The 17,453-nt window shown below is 32.1% G+C and overlaps 2 protein-coding genes across 4 annotated transcripts in view; one reads left to right on the forward strand and one right to left on the reverse strand.

Annotated features, from left to right (window-relative positions):
* Positions 1 to 5,841: 5,841 nt before the first annotated feature.
* LOC111508525 (growth hormone-inducible transmembrane protein) lies at positions 5,842 to 11,376 on the forward strand. The gene is made up of 7 exons (XM_023164061.2): positions 5,842 to 5,997; positions 6,084 to 6,311; positions 6,369 to 6,480; positions 7,078 to 7,219; positions 7,551 to 7,766; positions 7,826 to 8,091; positions 11,069 to 11,376. Exons 2-7 carry the CDS (start codon positions 6,122 to 6,124, stop codon positions 11,154 to 11,156), a joined length of 1,014 nt encoding a protein of 337 aa, XP_023019829.1. The 5' UTR covers positions 5,842 to 5,997; positions 6,084 to 6,121; the 3' UTR covers positions 11,157 to 11,376.
* The window catches only part of Schip1 (Schwannomin interacting protein 1), a 279,853-nt gene continuing 273,690 nt past the window's right edge, over positions 11,291 to 17,453 (reverse strand). For all 3 annotated transcript variants that reach the window (XM_074173834.1, XM_074173832.1, XM_074173833.1), the window contains exons 9-10: positions 17,141 to 17,415; positions 11,291 to 15,337 (exon numbers count right to left, since the gene is read on the reverse strand). In XM_074173834.1, coding sequence (XP_074029935.1) covers positions 15,184 to 15,337; positions 17,141 to 17,415 — 429 coding nt within the window. In that variant the 3' untranslated portion in view covers positions 11,291 to 15,183. The remainder of the gene's footprint in view (positions 15,338 to 17,140; positions 17,416 to 17,453) is intronic.

A 17,453-nucleotide genomic window follows, 5' to 3' on the forward strand; every position in this document is an offset into this window, starting at 1 on the left:
AATAAAATTGATTAAAAAAATTAAACCGCACCGCCCATGCCATACAAAGAAACTGCCGATATTTGGTAACTATTTAGTTCTTATGCCATTCGAATTGATTTCGTATATACTATACTTAGGAAATATTCTTGCCGTTCTGTGCGACATAATAATTGGTCCCTTGAAGGTCGTTATATGGGATTCTACTGTACTTTTAAACAGAGTGTCTCTGTTTATGTGTTTGAAGAAAAGATGAATGGTCTTTTGTCTGAGAAATATATTTTCATAGAAGACATGAAAACAGAGAGGATAACATCATCATAAAACATTTTAGTAAAATTTAATTCTGAAAATATTTTACGAAATTGAGAAAATTAGTGTTGTACATAGAATCTTGTTTCAGAAAAACCCATCTTGTTTTGATGGATATCCAAATAAATTTTGATTTTTTTAATTAAAGTGTGTTTTTTATATTGTCTACTCATACGAATAATCTTGTTAATCTAGAAAAATTATTTTGAGTTTTATATTTTTCTTGGAAGCAACTAAGATAGGCTCTTAGGAGATACACTCGATAACCCCCATGTAGTGAATTGAAATTAAATCAACAGAAATTCAATGACTTACAAACTGTTCATCCGAATATCAACTCAAGATCAATTCCAAGTCTCATTTCAGTAGTGACAAGGAAAATTGACTGACTAACTATTATTAAATCTCAAAAGATACAACAAACTCGTCAAACAATCCACAAAAGTAGGGTTTTATAAAAACCAATATGTATTAATTCACCTATCACAAATGATTCCACTGTGATCTAAAAAATGGTAAGATCTTTGCTCTATTGACTTGTATGCAAATGGTGACATGTACCTTTTTCTGTTTTGAGTAGTAGAGTTATGGCTTTGCCTACACTATGATTCCTTTTCTTTGTGTTGATCAAACACCTGTGACTTATACAACAGCTGTCCAGGATTGAGTACTCTTGATTGTTTATATAACACATTACTGGGATAACGAGGAGGTTATAACGAGTTATATTATTCATTCAGTAAAAATAACTGGCAAGAAGCTGTTCATAAAGTCAATCAGGATTTGGAAAATCTCTCACACATGTCAGCTGCTCACAATCTGAAACTGAACACGACTAAATTCCAACTTTTAGTGATAGGTACGAAACGAAAAAGGACTGAAATTGAAGATCTGATCGATGTTCGACTTGGTAATGATACATCTTCGATAGTTAAGGAAAGCAAAAACCTGGGACTGTGGATAGACTCCTAACTCAGATTCCACAAGCATGTTAGTATAATTTGTCAGAACTCTTACAATATTTTACGTCAGCTGTACCGAAATAGAGACTTGATAATATCCAGGCTTGAACTGAAGCTTTGCGAAACACTGATATTATCCAGAGTATCTTACTGTGATATCAACTATGGGTTTGCCATAATATAATCTTACATGAAACGCCTCCAGAAAATTCAGAACAACTGTATACGGTTCTATTATGGTGTAAGAAAGTTTAATCATATCTCAGCTAAATTTGAGGAATCTGGCTAGCTCAGACTGATTGAAATTAGGCAACTACACCTTCTTGTTGCAACTCACAAATTGATATCTCACTATTCATTTGAAAGATACACAACATTTGAAACACAGAGTCACTCTAAAACCCGAAATCGTGATAAATTCATCATTCCCAAACGCTCCACAGCTTGTTTCACTCGAAGTTTCTTATATAATTCAGTTGTCCTCTACAATGCACTTCCCAGTGAGTTCAGACACCACACGTTATATAACTTCAAGGAAAAACCGAAACTGCACGAGAAATCAGCTGGATATTTCAATTGGATACCGTTAATGCTCCCTTTTGTGGTATGTTATTGCAGTTTATCTTTTGTTTTTCTGTCTACTATTTTATCATTTATTTTTCAATTTTTTGTATAACTTTCAAATATCTTTTTTATAATTGTCTTTTTAACTAGGTTAAGTTGAAAAACAGCTTAAGCTGAACTTTGCCTTTCATCATTATTTTTGTTTTTGTATATTACGTTGATGAATAAAGCCGATTATTATTATTATTGTTTATGAAACACACCACTTTCAAAAATGTTCTTTGAATGACTTCCAGTGGGCGTATGTATGATTTGGATATCCAGTTCCATCCTATTATGCAGTATATCAAATGGCTTTGTACCAAACTGAAGTAAATGATTTTTTTTTTCAATATAAAGTCTTTCAATTGAGTATAGCATACATTGCATTTTTTTAACTATACGGTAAATATGAAAGTCCCATTTCATGTAAAGATCTATGATACCCCCTGAACACTGGGGGTTATCATAGACCTGAAGATATCTTGAAGGCATTTTGGATAGTTATTTGATTGAAATGAGGAACTATAGATTTGTTAATACAAAATGGCGAGTGAAAGGTTTTGCTAAAGTTCGATAAAAATGTTTATGGTCGTACCAATCTTAAATTAGCTCTATATCTTTCTCTGCAGGTCCAGGGTCTAGAACCAAGATTGCTAAGAGTAAAGAACAACAGTATCGTCTTCAAAATTTATGCGTCCTGTGGATCCAATCGAAAACAATCCGTTCTCATAAATACTAAAAAGCAACAGACTCAGGACAGTTCCTTGCGGCACTCCATATTCAACATTTCTCTTCACTGCTTTTCATATTCCTTATCCTCACAACTTATTTCCTATTCGAGAGATATGTATAACAATTTATGTGCATTACCTCTTATTCCAATATTTTCCAAGAGTGTACAGTAGAATTGGAGTGGTTAACCGTATCAAATGCTTTTGATAAGTCGATGAAAATCCCTAGTGATGGTTTACCTCTATCGAGTGCTTTATAAACGTAATTAGTGAGCTGTAATACTTCAATTTTTTAATAATTTATATTACTTGATAACTTATCAAATTATATTATATTGCCATGGAACTGCTTCCGACGGGCTATTAAAGTAGGCCTCAAATTAATTTCTCACTGCGATCCCTGAAGACTGCAGATCATAATCCAGGTAATAACTCAGAACAGGAGGCTGGTTCATCAGAACCCAACACAACAAAAAGATCACGTAAGCGGAAAGGAATATCACAATCTGCAAAAATAAAAGAAATAACAGATATTTTATCAGAAAGTGTAGCTCTACAAAAACAAGAAAAAGCTGGAGAACACATGGGAAACAAAGCATTCTTAATGTCGTTGTTACCTTTCATGGACAATATGCCTCAAAATCAGTTAACTGCAATTCACTGTAAAATTATGGAAGTATTCCAGATTTTCAGTTTTACACAAAATACATCATACTCAGCTCAAAATCAATCACAAACATCCTATTCCAGGTCATTTTTCAAAAATGTTTGGGAAGCACCTAATCAAGCCACCTATAATTATTCACAACCCTAGACCTCTCAGCAATCTATGTTTACTACACAGCCACCATCAGTAATTCCAGTTCCAACTACATCGCCTGGACAGTATCTTGCTGGCGCTTAACGAATTCAGACGAAACCCAAATGAGTGAAAGTAGTGGTCTAATAGACTTTTATTAATTCAATTCAGTTCACTTTTATAAGTTTCAGTCCATTATATTTTATATTTATTTTATAAGAATAAGGAAAGTTTTAATAAAGTTCTACTTACATCAAAGTAATGAGACTAATCTTTCTGTTGGGTCTATTATATCGAGCTTCTTTCTTATAACAGTATCATTTTTTTCGACCTATCTTGTGTTAGTGACAACAGCTCATCAAAGCTCATAAAATTGACATGCGGTAATAGAAAAAAAACTGTTCCGGATATTTTCTGTGATCCAAAAATATTGAATGAAAGTGTTCTGTTTGGAGTCTAGTACTGTCGAGTAGATTTACCCACCAACGACGATGCACGTGTTAGAAATAACCATTAACATTTGTTAATTTTTCAATAATTATTCATATTTCTAATTTTTTTTAACCGTTTGTAGAACCTAATTTGAGTATTTCAATTTTATTCGTTCAATGTTATAATTCATCCTGTATGTATAAAAATCTCATCTGACAGGAAAAAATCGTTGAAAAAAACCGTCAAATTGAAAGAAAGAGATTAATATTAAAATTCTCTTGAGATTTGTTTGAATTAGGAACAATCGTAAATAATGTTTGTTTAAATTGTCCACTTTCTTATTAGCGTTCTTTTCAGGAATTTGTGTATATATAGATATATATTATACATTCTCATATGTATAAAGATACCCTGTTGAATGAAATTATTTGCTAGTGAAACTAGTCACAGTGGTTTATTGATACCTATATACCGCAAATTGGTTCCCTAAGTAATCTCAACTGCATGTTTATTCAAAAGTCAGCGTGAAGCACGCAACGTGTTAATCGCTCGTCTATTATAAGCCTTATAGAATTCAACAACAGCTTCGTTTAAAATTTAGAAAATGTATAAATTTTTTTTTTAATCTACTGAAAATTACAATACTTGATTTAGATTTGGGGAACTGCTTAAGTATGTGTTCTCAAACCACTCCAAATTTTTCAAAATAAAACATTAAAATCTAAGTTATATCGGGAGTATCATGAACCCACTTCAAATTTTTATAAACCTAAATTATTTGGATGAATACAAAAATCTCTTTTTGCCCATTCAATGAAAAAAATCTCAAAAGAATCACTCCTGATCAATAATAATGATGATATTATCCCTAAAATAGAATCAGATCAGGGCCGTCGCTATGGGGGGGATGGGGAGCCTCCCCCCCCTGTTTTTTCGACTTGGGAAAAAGTTGGGAAATTTTGGGACGTGAAGATAGAAAAAAATAATAGTAAAAAAATTATCAACAATTAAAAAAATAAAAATTAGAGAAAAGAAAGGGAGAGGTAATAAGAAAAGGGAAAGAACCAGGAGAAGGTTGGGATTTCCCAACGTGCATAACTTAAAGATCCCATACTTTGAAATTCTAAGTTGTTTGAAAACATCAAAAAAAAGTTTAATTTCTCCCAATTAAGAAAACATTCCACTAATTTTGAAGTGACAATTTCACAAAATTCCCAACTTTTCGCTGTTTTTTCGACTTGGAAAAGTTGGGAAATTTCGGGCCATGAAGATAGAAAAAATAATAGTAGAAAACAGTAAGCATAATATATTATTTAAGTGTTGTTTCCTTCCATTTAGATTGAATATATTCATATACATGGTGGATATGGTGGAAGACCAAGGACCTTGGTCTTTCAAAATTTGTTTTTGTTTGTGCATACCCTAACGGGTATAAGCATTCAGCCAATCTTTGGATAGCTAAGTAAGAAAATTACTATATTATAGTAGTAACTAATCCCTCGGCTTTCATTTTTTCGAAAGTTGGGAAATTTTGCTGGTGGGGTTGGGAAAATTTGGATTCCCTCCCCTCCTGGTTTTTCTTTTCGCTACGGCCCTGAATCAGATACTTCAATTTTGACAACTGAAATAGGGAAGTAACGATCTATTTGTCCAGCAGACACACCGTAGCTATTCCTTTATGAAGATATTAAAGTTCAATTTGCATCTCCAAGCAGTTTTCATAGCTTTATTAGGGGTATATAATATATTTGTGGCAATCAAAATATTTAAAAAAACTGAGAGATAAACGTGTTCTCTAAAACAAATAAATTGTTCACTACTCAGATGTCATTTTCCATTTATTTCGGTTTTTATACTTCAGGATATTGGCTCAATTTCATATTCAAAGACTGGCCTTTGCTGACATCAAATTTTTTTGAATTTCTCATAATTTTAACGGAAAATTGTTTCTTCAAGTCATAGAAATTTTATCATTCAAAGAAAAATCTTTGCAACTGGCAACGCTGCTCAGGTGATCTGTTATATTATTATGTTGTATATTGGCAGAAATGGAATTTTCCAGAAAAAGTTGAATACTTCTGAAAAGTTGATCATTGGTTGTAATTGCATCACATTTCAACTCGAATATTTCACGTCAGTCAAAAGTATCGTCACATCCATAAATTAAATTCAAAGTGTGAGTAAACTTCTAGATTTCCCACAACTTTTTAAATTATTTTAGTGTATACATATTTAGAAATTTTAACCTTACATTATCCCCAGTATATTGCTGGTGAACATATTAGCATTTTTAATTGGAAATGGCTTTGATGTTAGCTTCGAGGTTGTGTAGAGCCCCAGTTTTGAAAAAATCTGGCTTCTTGAAACAAATAAAATTTGAGAATGCATCTCGAACGTTTGCAAATGATAGCCGAGATGCATTGGCCAGAGAGGCTCGAAAAAAACGAGCCTCCCTCAAAGAGAAAATTATGGCCCCAGCTGGTGATACAGGTATGCTTATTCAAAATCTGTAATATTGAGGCATATTCTCATTCAATCCATTTTTAGCTTTCAATATTGGAAAAGGAGCATTAGCAGGGGGATCTGTTTTGGGGCTCGGTGCTCTTTGTTACTACGGTCTTGGAATGGGATCTGAAGTTGGAGCTATAGAAAAACAACAGTAAGTAACTTAGATGAAAAATAGCAGTAATAGTGATATTTGGAGATTATTGTCTCACAATAAGTATTTAAGTAGAGATATGTTTTTATATTACATATACCTATATATATATATATATATATATATATATATATATATATATCAAAACTTCACAAAAATTAATAATAGGTAGTTCACTTTTTGAAGTGAACTGAGAAACTAACTTGTGTGAAGTAACACCAGAAAGGAATTTCAGGTGTTTTGGTTTGCTTTATTTTTGATCCAATTTGTTAGGTTGTTTTGAAAAAAAAATGTGTGCTAACGAATACTCAGTATTCCTCCTGCAATTATTTTAAGCCTTTTCCTGCTCTGTTGAAGCAGATCAGTTCTTTCTTTACATAGTCCTTCGGCAAACGTTTTCCCTTGGGCATTCCCAAATGCTTCAATTTTATCCAACGGCTGGATTCAGCATTAACATCCGCCACCTTCAGTGGTTTCAGTTACTGGAAGCTGTTAGCCCTACTCACAACTTGCTTCTGGTGAGGTTGAATTCCTTTTTCAAAGAAAAAGTCTTTACTATTGCACTGAATAAGCCCTAACTGTTTGATTGCATTTCAGTCTATGGCCACAGTACGTGAAAGATCGCATCAAAACTACTTATATGTATTTTGGAGGTTCGATAGTTGTCACAGCAGCAAGTGCTTTAGCGGCAGTCCGATCCCCATTTATAATGAATATTGTTATGAAAAATGGATTTATGGTGAGCTATTTTCATATAATTTGATAAAAAAATGTTTGTTTTATTTGAAATCAAGCCAAAACTATATATTGTCATATGTTGAAATATACAATACACTATATTTCTAAGAGAGTATACAATATTAATACACATCACAGCCCAATCTTCCCAGATCTCTGGGAAGCGGATGGTGGGAGGAAGTCCAGAGGGAAGAAGATGGTGGTAAGAAGTTCAGAGGCGAGAGAATATAAAGAAAATATTTGGTTTTTGGATGTAATTGGGGGAAGGATAAAACACAGAGCTTCAAAGTCTTTTTATAATTCAAATCATGTGTACATTTTTTTATTTTCAGGGAATGGCTATCAGTTTAGCTGCAATAATGGGTACTGGAATCTTGGCTCAAAGCATTGAGTATAAAAAAGGGTTTGGGGCAAAGCAAATGGCTTGGTTGCTCCATACTGGCACATTGGGTGCAATGCTGGCACCTATGTGTTTTCTTGGCGGACCCTTACTGATTCGTGCTGCTTGGTATACTGCAGGAGTGGTTGGAGGTCTTAGCACTATTGCTGTAAGTCATTTATCCTTTTTAGATTAATTGGCATACAACTTACAAATTTTTACACCCAGGTATGTGCTCCAAGCGAGAAGTTCCTTTATATGGGCGGTCCTCTAGCTATGGGCCTTGGAGTGGTTTTTGTGTCATCCATTGGAACCATGTTCTTACCACCCACTACCGCTTTAGGAGCTGGACTTTACTCCATTAGTTTGTATGGAGGGCTTCTACTGTTTTCTGCATTTTTGTTACACGATACTCAAAGAATTATTGCCCAAGCCGAACGCTATCCCTCTAGCCCTGAATTGTATGGAGTTAAACCTTATGATCCAATCAATGCGTGAGTACCTTTTATTGATATATTTTTTTAAGGAAATTATATTCAACTCCTGAAATTCATCAGTGTTAATATATGTAATATTGGCTCATAATGAAAATAATGTTTAATCAACAAGGACTTGACAATAGGCAATTCAACATTATATAAAATAATGAAATAAACATATGTACTCACAGGAGCAAATTATTGTTTGTGCATGAGAGGAACGACTTGAAAATTATAATACAGGTACAATATTCATCATAAAAAGAGCAATTATATGTGAAAGATGAGGTTGGTTTGGATACAATGTTGAGCCATACTGAATTTTTTACAATCAAGGAATCAATCATTCTAGGTAAATTATTTTCACTATTGGAATAATTAAGTGTAATGCAAAAAAATACTAATTGGATTAAGTTTATTTTTCAATTATTTAAATTTTAATTTTGACTAGGTCATTCGAGAAAATCTTTTTTGTGTCAAGGATATGTTTTTTCAGCTTATTTATGAATGGATTTTTATTTATTATCAATTTTTGAGTAAAGGCAAGGTGTTATATAATTTTATCTCATTAATACCTTAGCACCTTTAGTTAGAGAAAGTTTGGAGTTAGAGGTTTAGAATCAATTAATTGAGAATAAGGTGAATTTTCATTTTCCTCAAAAAATATTTATTTATTCATCAATTTCAATTCTGCCCCTTCCAAAGTAGTCCCGCTCAGATATAATACGCTTTGTTTTTTCCAATTTTTGAATCAGTTCTGATATGCATCCTTTTGGTATGTCTTCAAGCTCTTTTAGCGATTCGGTTTTTATCTCCTCAATCGTCGCAAAACGCCGTTATTTCATGGGTCTCTTCAATTTTGGGAACAGGAAAAAGTCGCAAGTTGCTTTATCTGGTGAGTACGGTGGCTGAGGCATCATTAAGGTATTGTTTTTGGACAAAAAAATTACGTACTAGCAATAAGTAAGCAGGTGCATTATCGTAATGCAAATGCCATGAGTTTTTCCACAATACCAGACGTTTTCTTCATATAACTCCAAAATAATACTCCTTATTGACCGTACAACCATGTGGCAAGAACTTTTGATATACTATGCCATACAATTGAAGAAAACAGTGAGCAAAACGTTGGCATTTGATCGAACATGGCGTGCATTTTTAGCTCTTCCATTGAGACCATTGGACTTTTGGTTTCGATGTCTTAATCATATACCCATTAATCGTCACCAGTTATGACCTTTTTAAGCACATTTGGATCGCCGTTGACGTCATTCAACAATTTCTGAGTGATGCTTGTGTCATTTTTTGGTTAATTTTGGTTCGAACTTCGCTGCCACACGTTTCATGCCTAAAATTTACAAAAAAAATGTATTTTATGAGCCAACCGATATGCCGACATCCTCAGCAACTTCTCTAATAGGATTCGACGTTTCTCCATAATTATTTTATTCACTTTCTAAACATTTTCATCTGTTGTTGATGTGTTGGGGCGTCCAGGGCGAGTGTTTTCATTCACATCTTCTCGACTTTCTGTGTAAAGATTGTACCACTTGTAAACATTTTTCTGACTCAGGGTACAATCACCGTACCACTGTGAACAATTCAAGTGTTTTTGAGCACTTAATTCAATTTTTTACACAATATTTGATGCAAATTCTTTGATCCATTTATTTCAATACAAGAAAATCGCCAAACACCTAAAACACTTCTAACTTTTATGCGTCTCATAAACATACTAAACAGCAGAAACTGTGAACATATGTTCGAGACCAGTGTATGAGTATAAAAAAAAGAAAAAAAAAACACTAATCAAAAGTACGTAGCTCGCAAACTTTGAACGTTCACCTTATTTTTTTAACAGTTCACTAAATCACCAGTAATAAGTTATTGGTGGCGTGAAATGCCCTCAACTAAACATCTGTATTCAGGGCAGCTGTATTTAGCTTAATAAAACCCTGAATTTCAGAAATCAAAGTATATATGTTTCTAAAAGTTGAATGTACATACTAAAGAACCTACATACTGTCTTACATGAGCAACACTTTATTTCTGTTTATTATGTACAAATAGAGACACGTCTACAATATGGAGTAAATTTCTGGGTCTAGTCCTCTTATGCTTATAAAGTATTCTTGGTACAAAAAAGAATCATCAGAACAATTTCAAATTTAATACCCATTCTGAATTTTGTTTAAATAAAGATTGAAAGATATGCTTGTAAAAAAGTGTATTTATTTTGTCTCAAACGGACAATGAAAATAGTTTATATTCATCCATTTCTTGAAGTATTTTTATTTGGTAAAATGATTTCTGTGTATCCGACGAATCCCATACAATGTATGTTGTCGAATGGTTATTAAATTATTATTATTATCAATTTTATTTCTAGAAGGAGCCTTATGACAGTTTCCAAATGGAAGCTATTAGTTGATCAAAGTTACAAATGTTTATGGTATTATTTCCACCATAAAAAATATTAATGTATCATCTTTTGGTGTGGTGTTTTTTGACATTTATCCTCTGAGTGATATTATTTTCGTAGTATAAGATTGAGAGTTCTTTATTTTTCATACAGATGACACTTTTGTAGCAGAAAGTGTTGAAAATCTCAATTGGCCATTGGAACCATTGACGTTCAGTCTCCATAAACCAAATGAACAAAAATAGAAACAGATACTATTTTTGAAAATATATGAAGACAATTGTTGATGCCATAACAGTGGCCCATTAAAGTGGTTTCAACATTGATGTAGCATCTCATTGAGAGATAATGGAAAATACAATCATTTTAAGAATGAACAAATAGAAAAAATGGAATAAATTAAAATTGGTCTGGCCTTTTGCATTCCATGGATATTGAAAATCGAAAAAACTTGAAGTAATAACGAATTATTTTTTATTTGTTGAAATTTTGATGATTTATTAGTTCTTTATGAATGCCTCTGTTGTTGAACTGCCTTGAAACATTTCTCATGCATTTTTTTTATTGCAGTTCCATTGGCATTTATCTGGATACCTTGAACATCTTCATCAGAATTGCCACCATTTTAGCAGGTGGTGGACAAAATAGAAGAAAGTAAATGGATTTGATATTTTTTTAATTTATTATATTTCTATGTATTTTCAAATCTGACTTTAGTTTAATAAACTGATGAAATGCTGTGAATTGTATATATTAATAATAGGATAGCAGTAAGGTTAAGAAATAAAAAAATATCATAGTGGTATTTTTATTTAAGCTTTTTGTATTCATAATCATTGAATTTTTGTTATAATTACAATAAATTACATCTGTTCATACTAGTATTTCTTCCTTCCATCATCACAAACATGTTAGATCCTGTGTTATAAGGTTATTATGTCTTTGGATACAAGTGCAGTCTTAACGGAGCAGTTAAAGTTAGTGATGTGCAAATGAACTGATTTGTATGGCACATTGATATACAACTTTGCTCAGATTCTTTTTTTAAAAATTACATCCCTTTCCACAAAGTTGGCCGGTAGTCAACAACTTGAGAGCGTGTTCAATTTAAGTTTTCATAATGTATCAAAAGACTAGAAAGTTTTTTGTTTAAAATAATCACCTAGCAAGTGGGAACTAAATAACAGTTTTTAATACAATCTCCAAGATTATGCCAACAAAGTTTTTGTCTTTGAAAAATGCCCTCAAACTGTTGATTATCATGTTTCAACTATGTCTAGGAACACATTGCAAATCTCAGCTACCTCTTCAAACAAAAGTTGAAAATACTTAAACGGTTAATGATATATCGAAATATTTGGTTCAACATTGAAGTTTTTCTCAAGCCGATAATATTTAAAGACAAGATAAGTAATTCTACACTAGTTATATTTACAGTAAAAGCTTCAGTCAATTGTATTTTACAGAATTGGTGTCTACTTACCATCGCTAAATTTTTGAAAAACGGAAAATTACATATACAGGAATAAAATTTATTATCATTTTTGTGTACTTCACATGAGAAATGACAAGCACTAGAGGTCGTTAAGAACTTTTCATGATCAACGGTTTCATTTATTGAGAAAGAAAGAATTATTGAAGAATTCATCAGTCATTGGAAGGGATAAACAGTTTGAAACTAACACTAGTGCTTAACGATACTAAATGAAAACATTTTCACATTTATATTGATGACTTCAAGAATATTTCTGTTTTGGATCAGATCAGATCAAGTACATATATTTCAATTTAAAAAACACTGACAATAATTTCTGCTTTTGCTAACAACCCTGATCAATTTCTTATGAATTTATCAGTTTTGTGAACAATAATGCAAATATCAATACATACAATTTGTTATTTTCATAGATTTTTCAACTACTTGGATTTTACCGAAACAGCAAATAAATACTTATTTCATAATTTCTGTTCCGCGAAGGCGACAAAAATAAAGATTTTATGTTGATATATTATCCTGAACACCCACATTGTTATTTTCTTCCTAATAAACTCAGTTGAGTTTTCCACTCAGCAGAATTGAACAAAATGCTTTCTGAAACTTTTTATAACCCCATCTATGAAAAATGTTGTTTTTATTTATATTACATAAAAGTGATGATTATCCAACATCAGAAAAACTACTTCCGATATGTTCAAACGTATAAAAAATAAATAGCTTACTAAAATTAATATCACCTAGCTATCTGCTGAGAATTAAAAACATAATTACAAGATCATATTATGATGCTATGAATTGAAACTGAAAATATTGAGAAATATCAATCAAATAATATCTAAATTCAAGTTCAAACCACAAACAGCTATTATTGATTACAGAAGGTTTTGGTCAAGTACAAATCAATAAAACATTATATGTATTCACAATTCACTAAAACAGTGTAACAATAGTTAACACATTGGCATTGTTAAATAATTTAAAAAAACAATATTTGGAGTTGCTGAGAACAAAAAGTGTTGATGAATTAATATTGACATGATCAAAATTATAGAAAGATATGTGTTATACGACCTCACAATTCTCAGTTTGAAATAAATGGTTAAAAGAAGTAGTGAAGGGTAACATAAGTGTTTTGATTTTCCAGAAGTATGAATTACTTTGATTTTATAGTGGCCTCACTCCTCCTGGGTTACCCTTTTGAGGTTTCACATTTATTAAATGTTATCACTCTTTTAATAATATTATGAATATAAAGTAAATAACTTTCATCTTATAAAACTCGTCAGTTTGAAATAGGTATTTCAGAGTATTTTCTGAAAGATTAATCACAGGCCTTTTTGAATTTATGAGATAAAGTCTCCAATTACTTCAAGAATACTTTAGTTCCCAAAAAATAGGTACATGTTATGAAAGGGGAAAATTGGTTCATTCTTGGCATTTATAGGTTTTCACTCTCTCAAATCATGCAATCATGCAAAAATTGAAAGCAACATTGCCAGATAATAAAAACAAATAAAAGTTTTTTAGATTTGAAAATGTAAGAAATAATTGATTTTTGATATGGATCCTAAAACTTAAGCATTGACAAATGATTATAGTATTATTCGAAGCTACGTTGAACTCATTCAAAGAGTTACCTCTCCTCATTTTTATATTTCTTCACACTACTAGGGTATTTCTGACTTCTGAATTCTTGTGATGTCCAATAGAGGGCCCACAAACACCCCCGAAAAAGCTACAAATGCTGGCCAAATACCAGGAAAAAAAAATTGAGATATGACCTCCCTAACTATGATCTTATATCTGTACAATACTATTTCATTCCTTGAATAATGCTACATAAATTATATATTAGTTATTTAAAACAAAATGGGTATATAAGTTTAAACTTTTACTTTAGTTTAATAGTCACTTTTAATCCTTTTGCTAAATATTTTTGAAAAAGTACATTCACATTGTTTTAAGCCTGTAATAATTTTTTCTGGCATTTTAAAGATGTTCTGAAGACTTTCTGGAAAATTTTAGCAAAATTGTAACACAAAGAGTTAAAAATGAGCTAGATGAATATTTATTTATACAATAATTTTACTAAAAACTAACATTTTTTGAAAAATTTAATAATTTGTTTTACACATTTGATTTTGAATCATTTTTTAGTTTTAGGTGAATGAAAACTAATAAATGCCAAAAATTAGACAAGCATCTTCTAAAATATCATCTAGGCATTGAAAAATAGTTTTATTTATTGTCAAATACTAAAAATTTCATGTGGGTTAGTTGTCAAAATTCATAAATGCCAGTGATTATTTATCTACAGTTTTCTGATTTTTGGAATCAATGAATGATATTTGTTAAGGATTAAAGTGGTGGTCGTTTTATTTTTGACAATCCAAAAAAACTTGAAAAACAAATTTTTCCTATTTTGATTGTTTCATTTTACTCATCATTTTTTGTGCAAACACCAATATCAATTAAATCAACATTGACAGTTATGACAGAAATTATGATTTCCAACAACGAAATATTAAACCGGGCCACAACTTTTATCTTTATCAAAATTCATTATATGACCAATCTAACCGTTACTTCATAATTCAAAATCCGCTAACTGAATAAAGATAAATCGAAAAATCAAGTTGGCAAGAATATTGAATAATAGGAAATGTAAATAATCTTTGTGATCTGCCTTTCAAACTGTTGTTTTGAGTATGCCTTCTGTATTCACTACAAGTCTAAGATACCAAAGTACTACCCAAATAACTCTTGGAGTAATATGTTTAGCACTACTCACAATGTGAAATCGGGTGCATTAGTTATATTTCAGAATTTCAAACCATTGAGGCATACATTATAAGCTAACACTTTTCAAGAATGACGATCAAGGGAATTTGGCCATCCAATGTGGTGTTATCACCAGCACATAGCACCCTTTTTTCACTACCAATCAATATTCAATTTGTTATGACCTCATTAATAATAAAGGGCGTTTTTGCTGCCATCGACTTCAGTAAAAATTCTTTCAGCTAGTAGAAACATTAATTCAATTTGGTAGTTCAAGTGTCGAATCTAATCACCTTCAGTCCAATGCACCCGATTTCTAACATTTCCTAATCTCAACGACAAGAAGCGATGAGCCTAACAGGTCTCATGAAAGTATATACAAATGAAAATGTGATACTCAACAAATTTATTTCTTAACTAAGCTTGCTATCCTGTGTAAGTGGGGTCTAACGGAAACATTCAGAGCTGACAGAGGTGAAGACGGTGCCGGTGAGGGTGGAGTGTTGTTGTTCTTTGTTGGGACAAGATTTTGTCCTTTGATTACTTGTTCCTTCGCGCCCCTGCGAAAAAATGAAAATTATACATAAATACTTGAGTGAAAATATAAACTGAAGGAGAGCATAATTTAATAGAAACAGCACAGATGAAATATTTCAAAGAGATGGGAATAGAGGTACTGACGGTGAAAACAAGAAGTTTTGAAATTAGGTTGTTAAGAAAGTTCTTTCCAAAATATTAATTCAAATATAAAACAATCCATCAATTATATATTCACTGTTTTGGTTGATTACCTACTTCCAATACTCAGGCAACTTCATAGCCATCTCAGTAGAGTTCAGGGATCTTGCACTCGAAAAATGATTTGATGACATCTTTAGAGTCGAACTTTTTTCATATAGAGGATTTTGAGAGAACTGAATGAATGATGGTCTGAAAAGGCTATATGCCGACTATGAAGTGTGAGTGGCAACATCTTCCATCTAGGTTCAGTTATTTTTAGAAGAGTGATTTGTGCACATCAAACAGTTCCATATGAAGACATGGGAACAGCCCATTCGGTTTCGGTTGTGAACAAAACTGTGTCCCATAGAAATTATATCAATTCATTGAAACACTTTCACAAAAAGAACTTTCTTAACAAACCAATAGGTATTTAAGATTACCAATATCTATAAATATTCAGCTTTGAGAGTATATTGTTTCTCTTTTTTGAATTGATAACTAATTCATTCAAAATTCTTGCCAAAGAGATCTAATAATTAAAAACCGCCAACTACTTCGATCGGAGTATACGAGCATTTATCAGCGATGCCACCCACTCGATCGGAGTATTGTGTATGCCTAACTTATAGTTGGTTATGCGGTTTTTATTTTTTGTGTCGTTGAACATGGACGCCAAACCTGGACCTTCTGGATTGCAGAAAAAAGAACGCAATTTACATGTGTACAGTAGGAAAGCACTCACAGATGAAGAATTATTGCAGTGTTTAGAAGATAGCAGTGGTGACGAATGCCAGAGTTCGAAGACGAATATCCCTCCGAATCAGACTGGTGATGACCAGTCGTTAGAAAATATTCCAGTTTCGATTGTAAATACCAATTCAGCTTCGACCAATGCGCAAAAGAAATTCGAGTGGATAAAAACAAGTACATTAAAAATATCAAGAGCGATTCCGTGCAGAGGCAGACCTATAGATTTTTTCAGACTTATGATTGACGACACGAATTGCAAAAAAAAACGAATAAAACATAACGGCATCCAAGAGAACCTCAAGAATATGGTCGGCAGTCAACCTGTTAATGAATTCAATGAAAGAGGTGAACTATGTATTATAATTGGCAGTATCAATAATGACAATATCCTTTTACTATATTATTTAGGGTTTGGTCCGAAAGTAACCAATTAATAATCGGTACTCACCGGAAATTTTTGACAGCAGTTCTCTAAAATACTATCAATTAGTAGTTTCTTTTGGAACTGCTGTCATTATAAAAAATGAAAAATGACACCAGTGGATAACCCCCCAATAACACTGATATTGAAATGTAAAACTAAATATCTACTTTTGAAGAAAGGTAATTACTAAAACGGGAAATCTTAGTGAAAATAGTTGATCAAACTTCTTTAATGCAAATAAAAACTAGGATATTGATTGATTGTCACATTTGGAACAGTATGACAACAATGAACTTTAATACATAACGGTTTATTCATATTTAGAAATACAACTGTTAGTACACAAAAATGTGATAATAGTTTGGAAGCCATAAGTTTGTTGGCTCCCAGCGGGTATATTTCCAGAAGTAACTATGTCATTATTAGTAAAAAATTTTTTAGTTTAGAATTGTAATAACATACTTACAAATATCGTGTCAAATCTTCAATATCAACAAGCATAGAATCCTGTTCCATGTGAAGATCATCCCTATTCATCAGAAACTTGACCAAGCTTTCATTCAGAGTTTCGATTTGAGTATGGAGATCATTAACAATGACTTGTAGCTGAGCTACGTTCATATCGGTGAGTATTTGCCTGGATAAGCGTCTTTTGTCCTCAGGAAATGGAATACCAACCTTCTCCATGCTGTTCCTGATCATTTCCGTGATAGGACTTTTCTTCTGTCTTTGTTTTTCAATCTGGAAGAAGATAGTAAAAAATTGTTTTTTTTTTGAAC

Source organism: Leptinotarsa decemlineata, unplaced genomic scaffold (assembly GCF_025532065.1).
Source record: "Leptinotarsa decemlineata unplaced genomic scaffold, Ldec_3_MD MMD2_tig00000505_RagTag_RagTag, whole genome shotgun sequence".
NCBI lineage: Eukaryota > Metazoa > Arthropoda > Insecta > Coleoptera > Chrysomelidae > Leptinotarsa > Leptinotarsa decemlineata.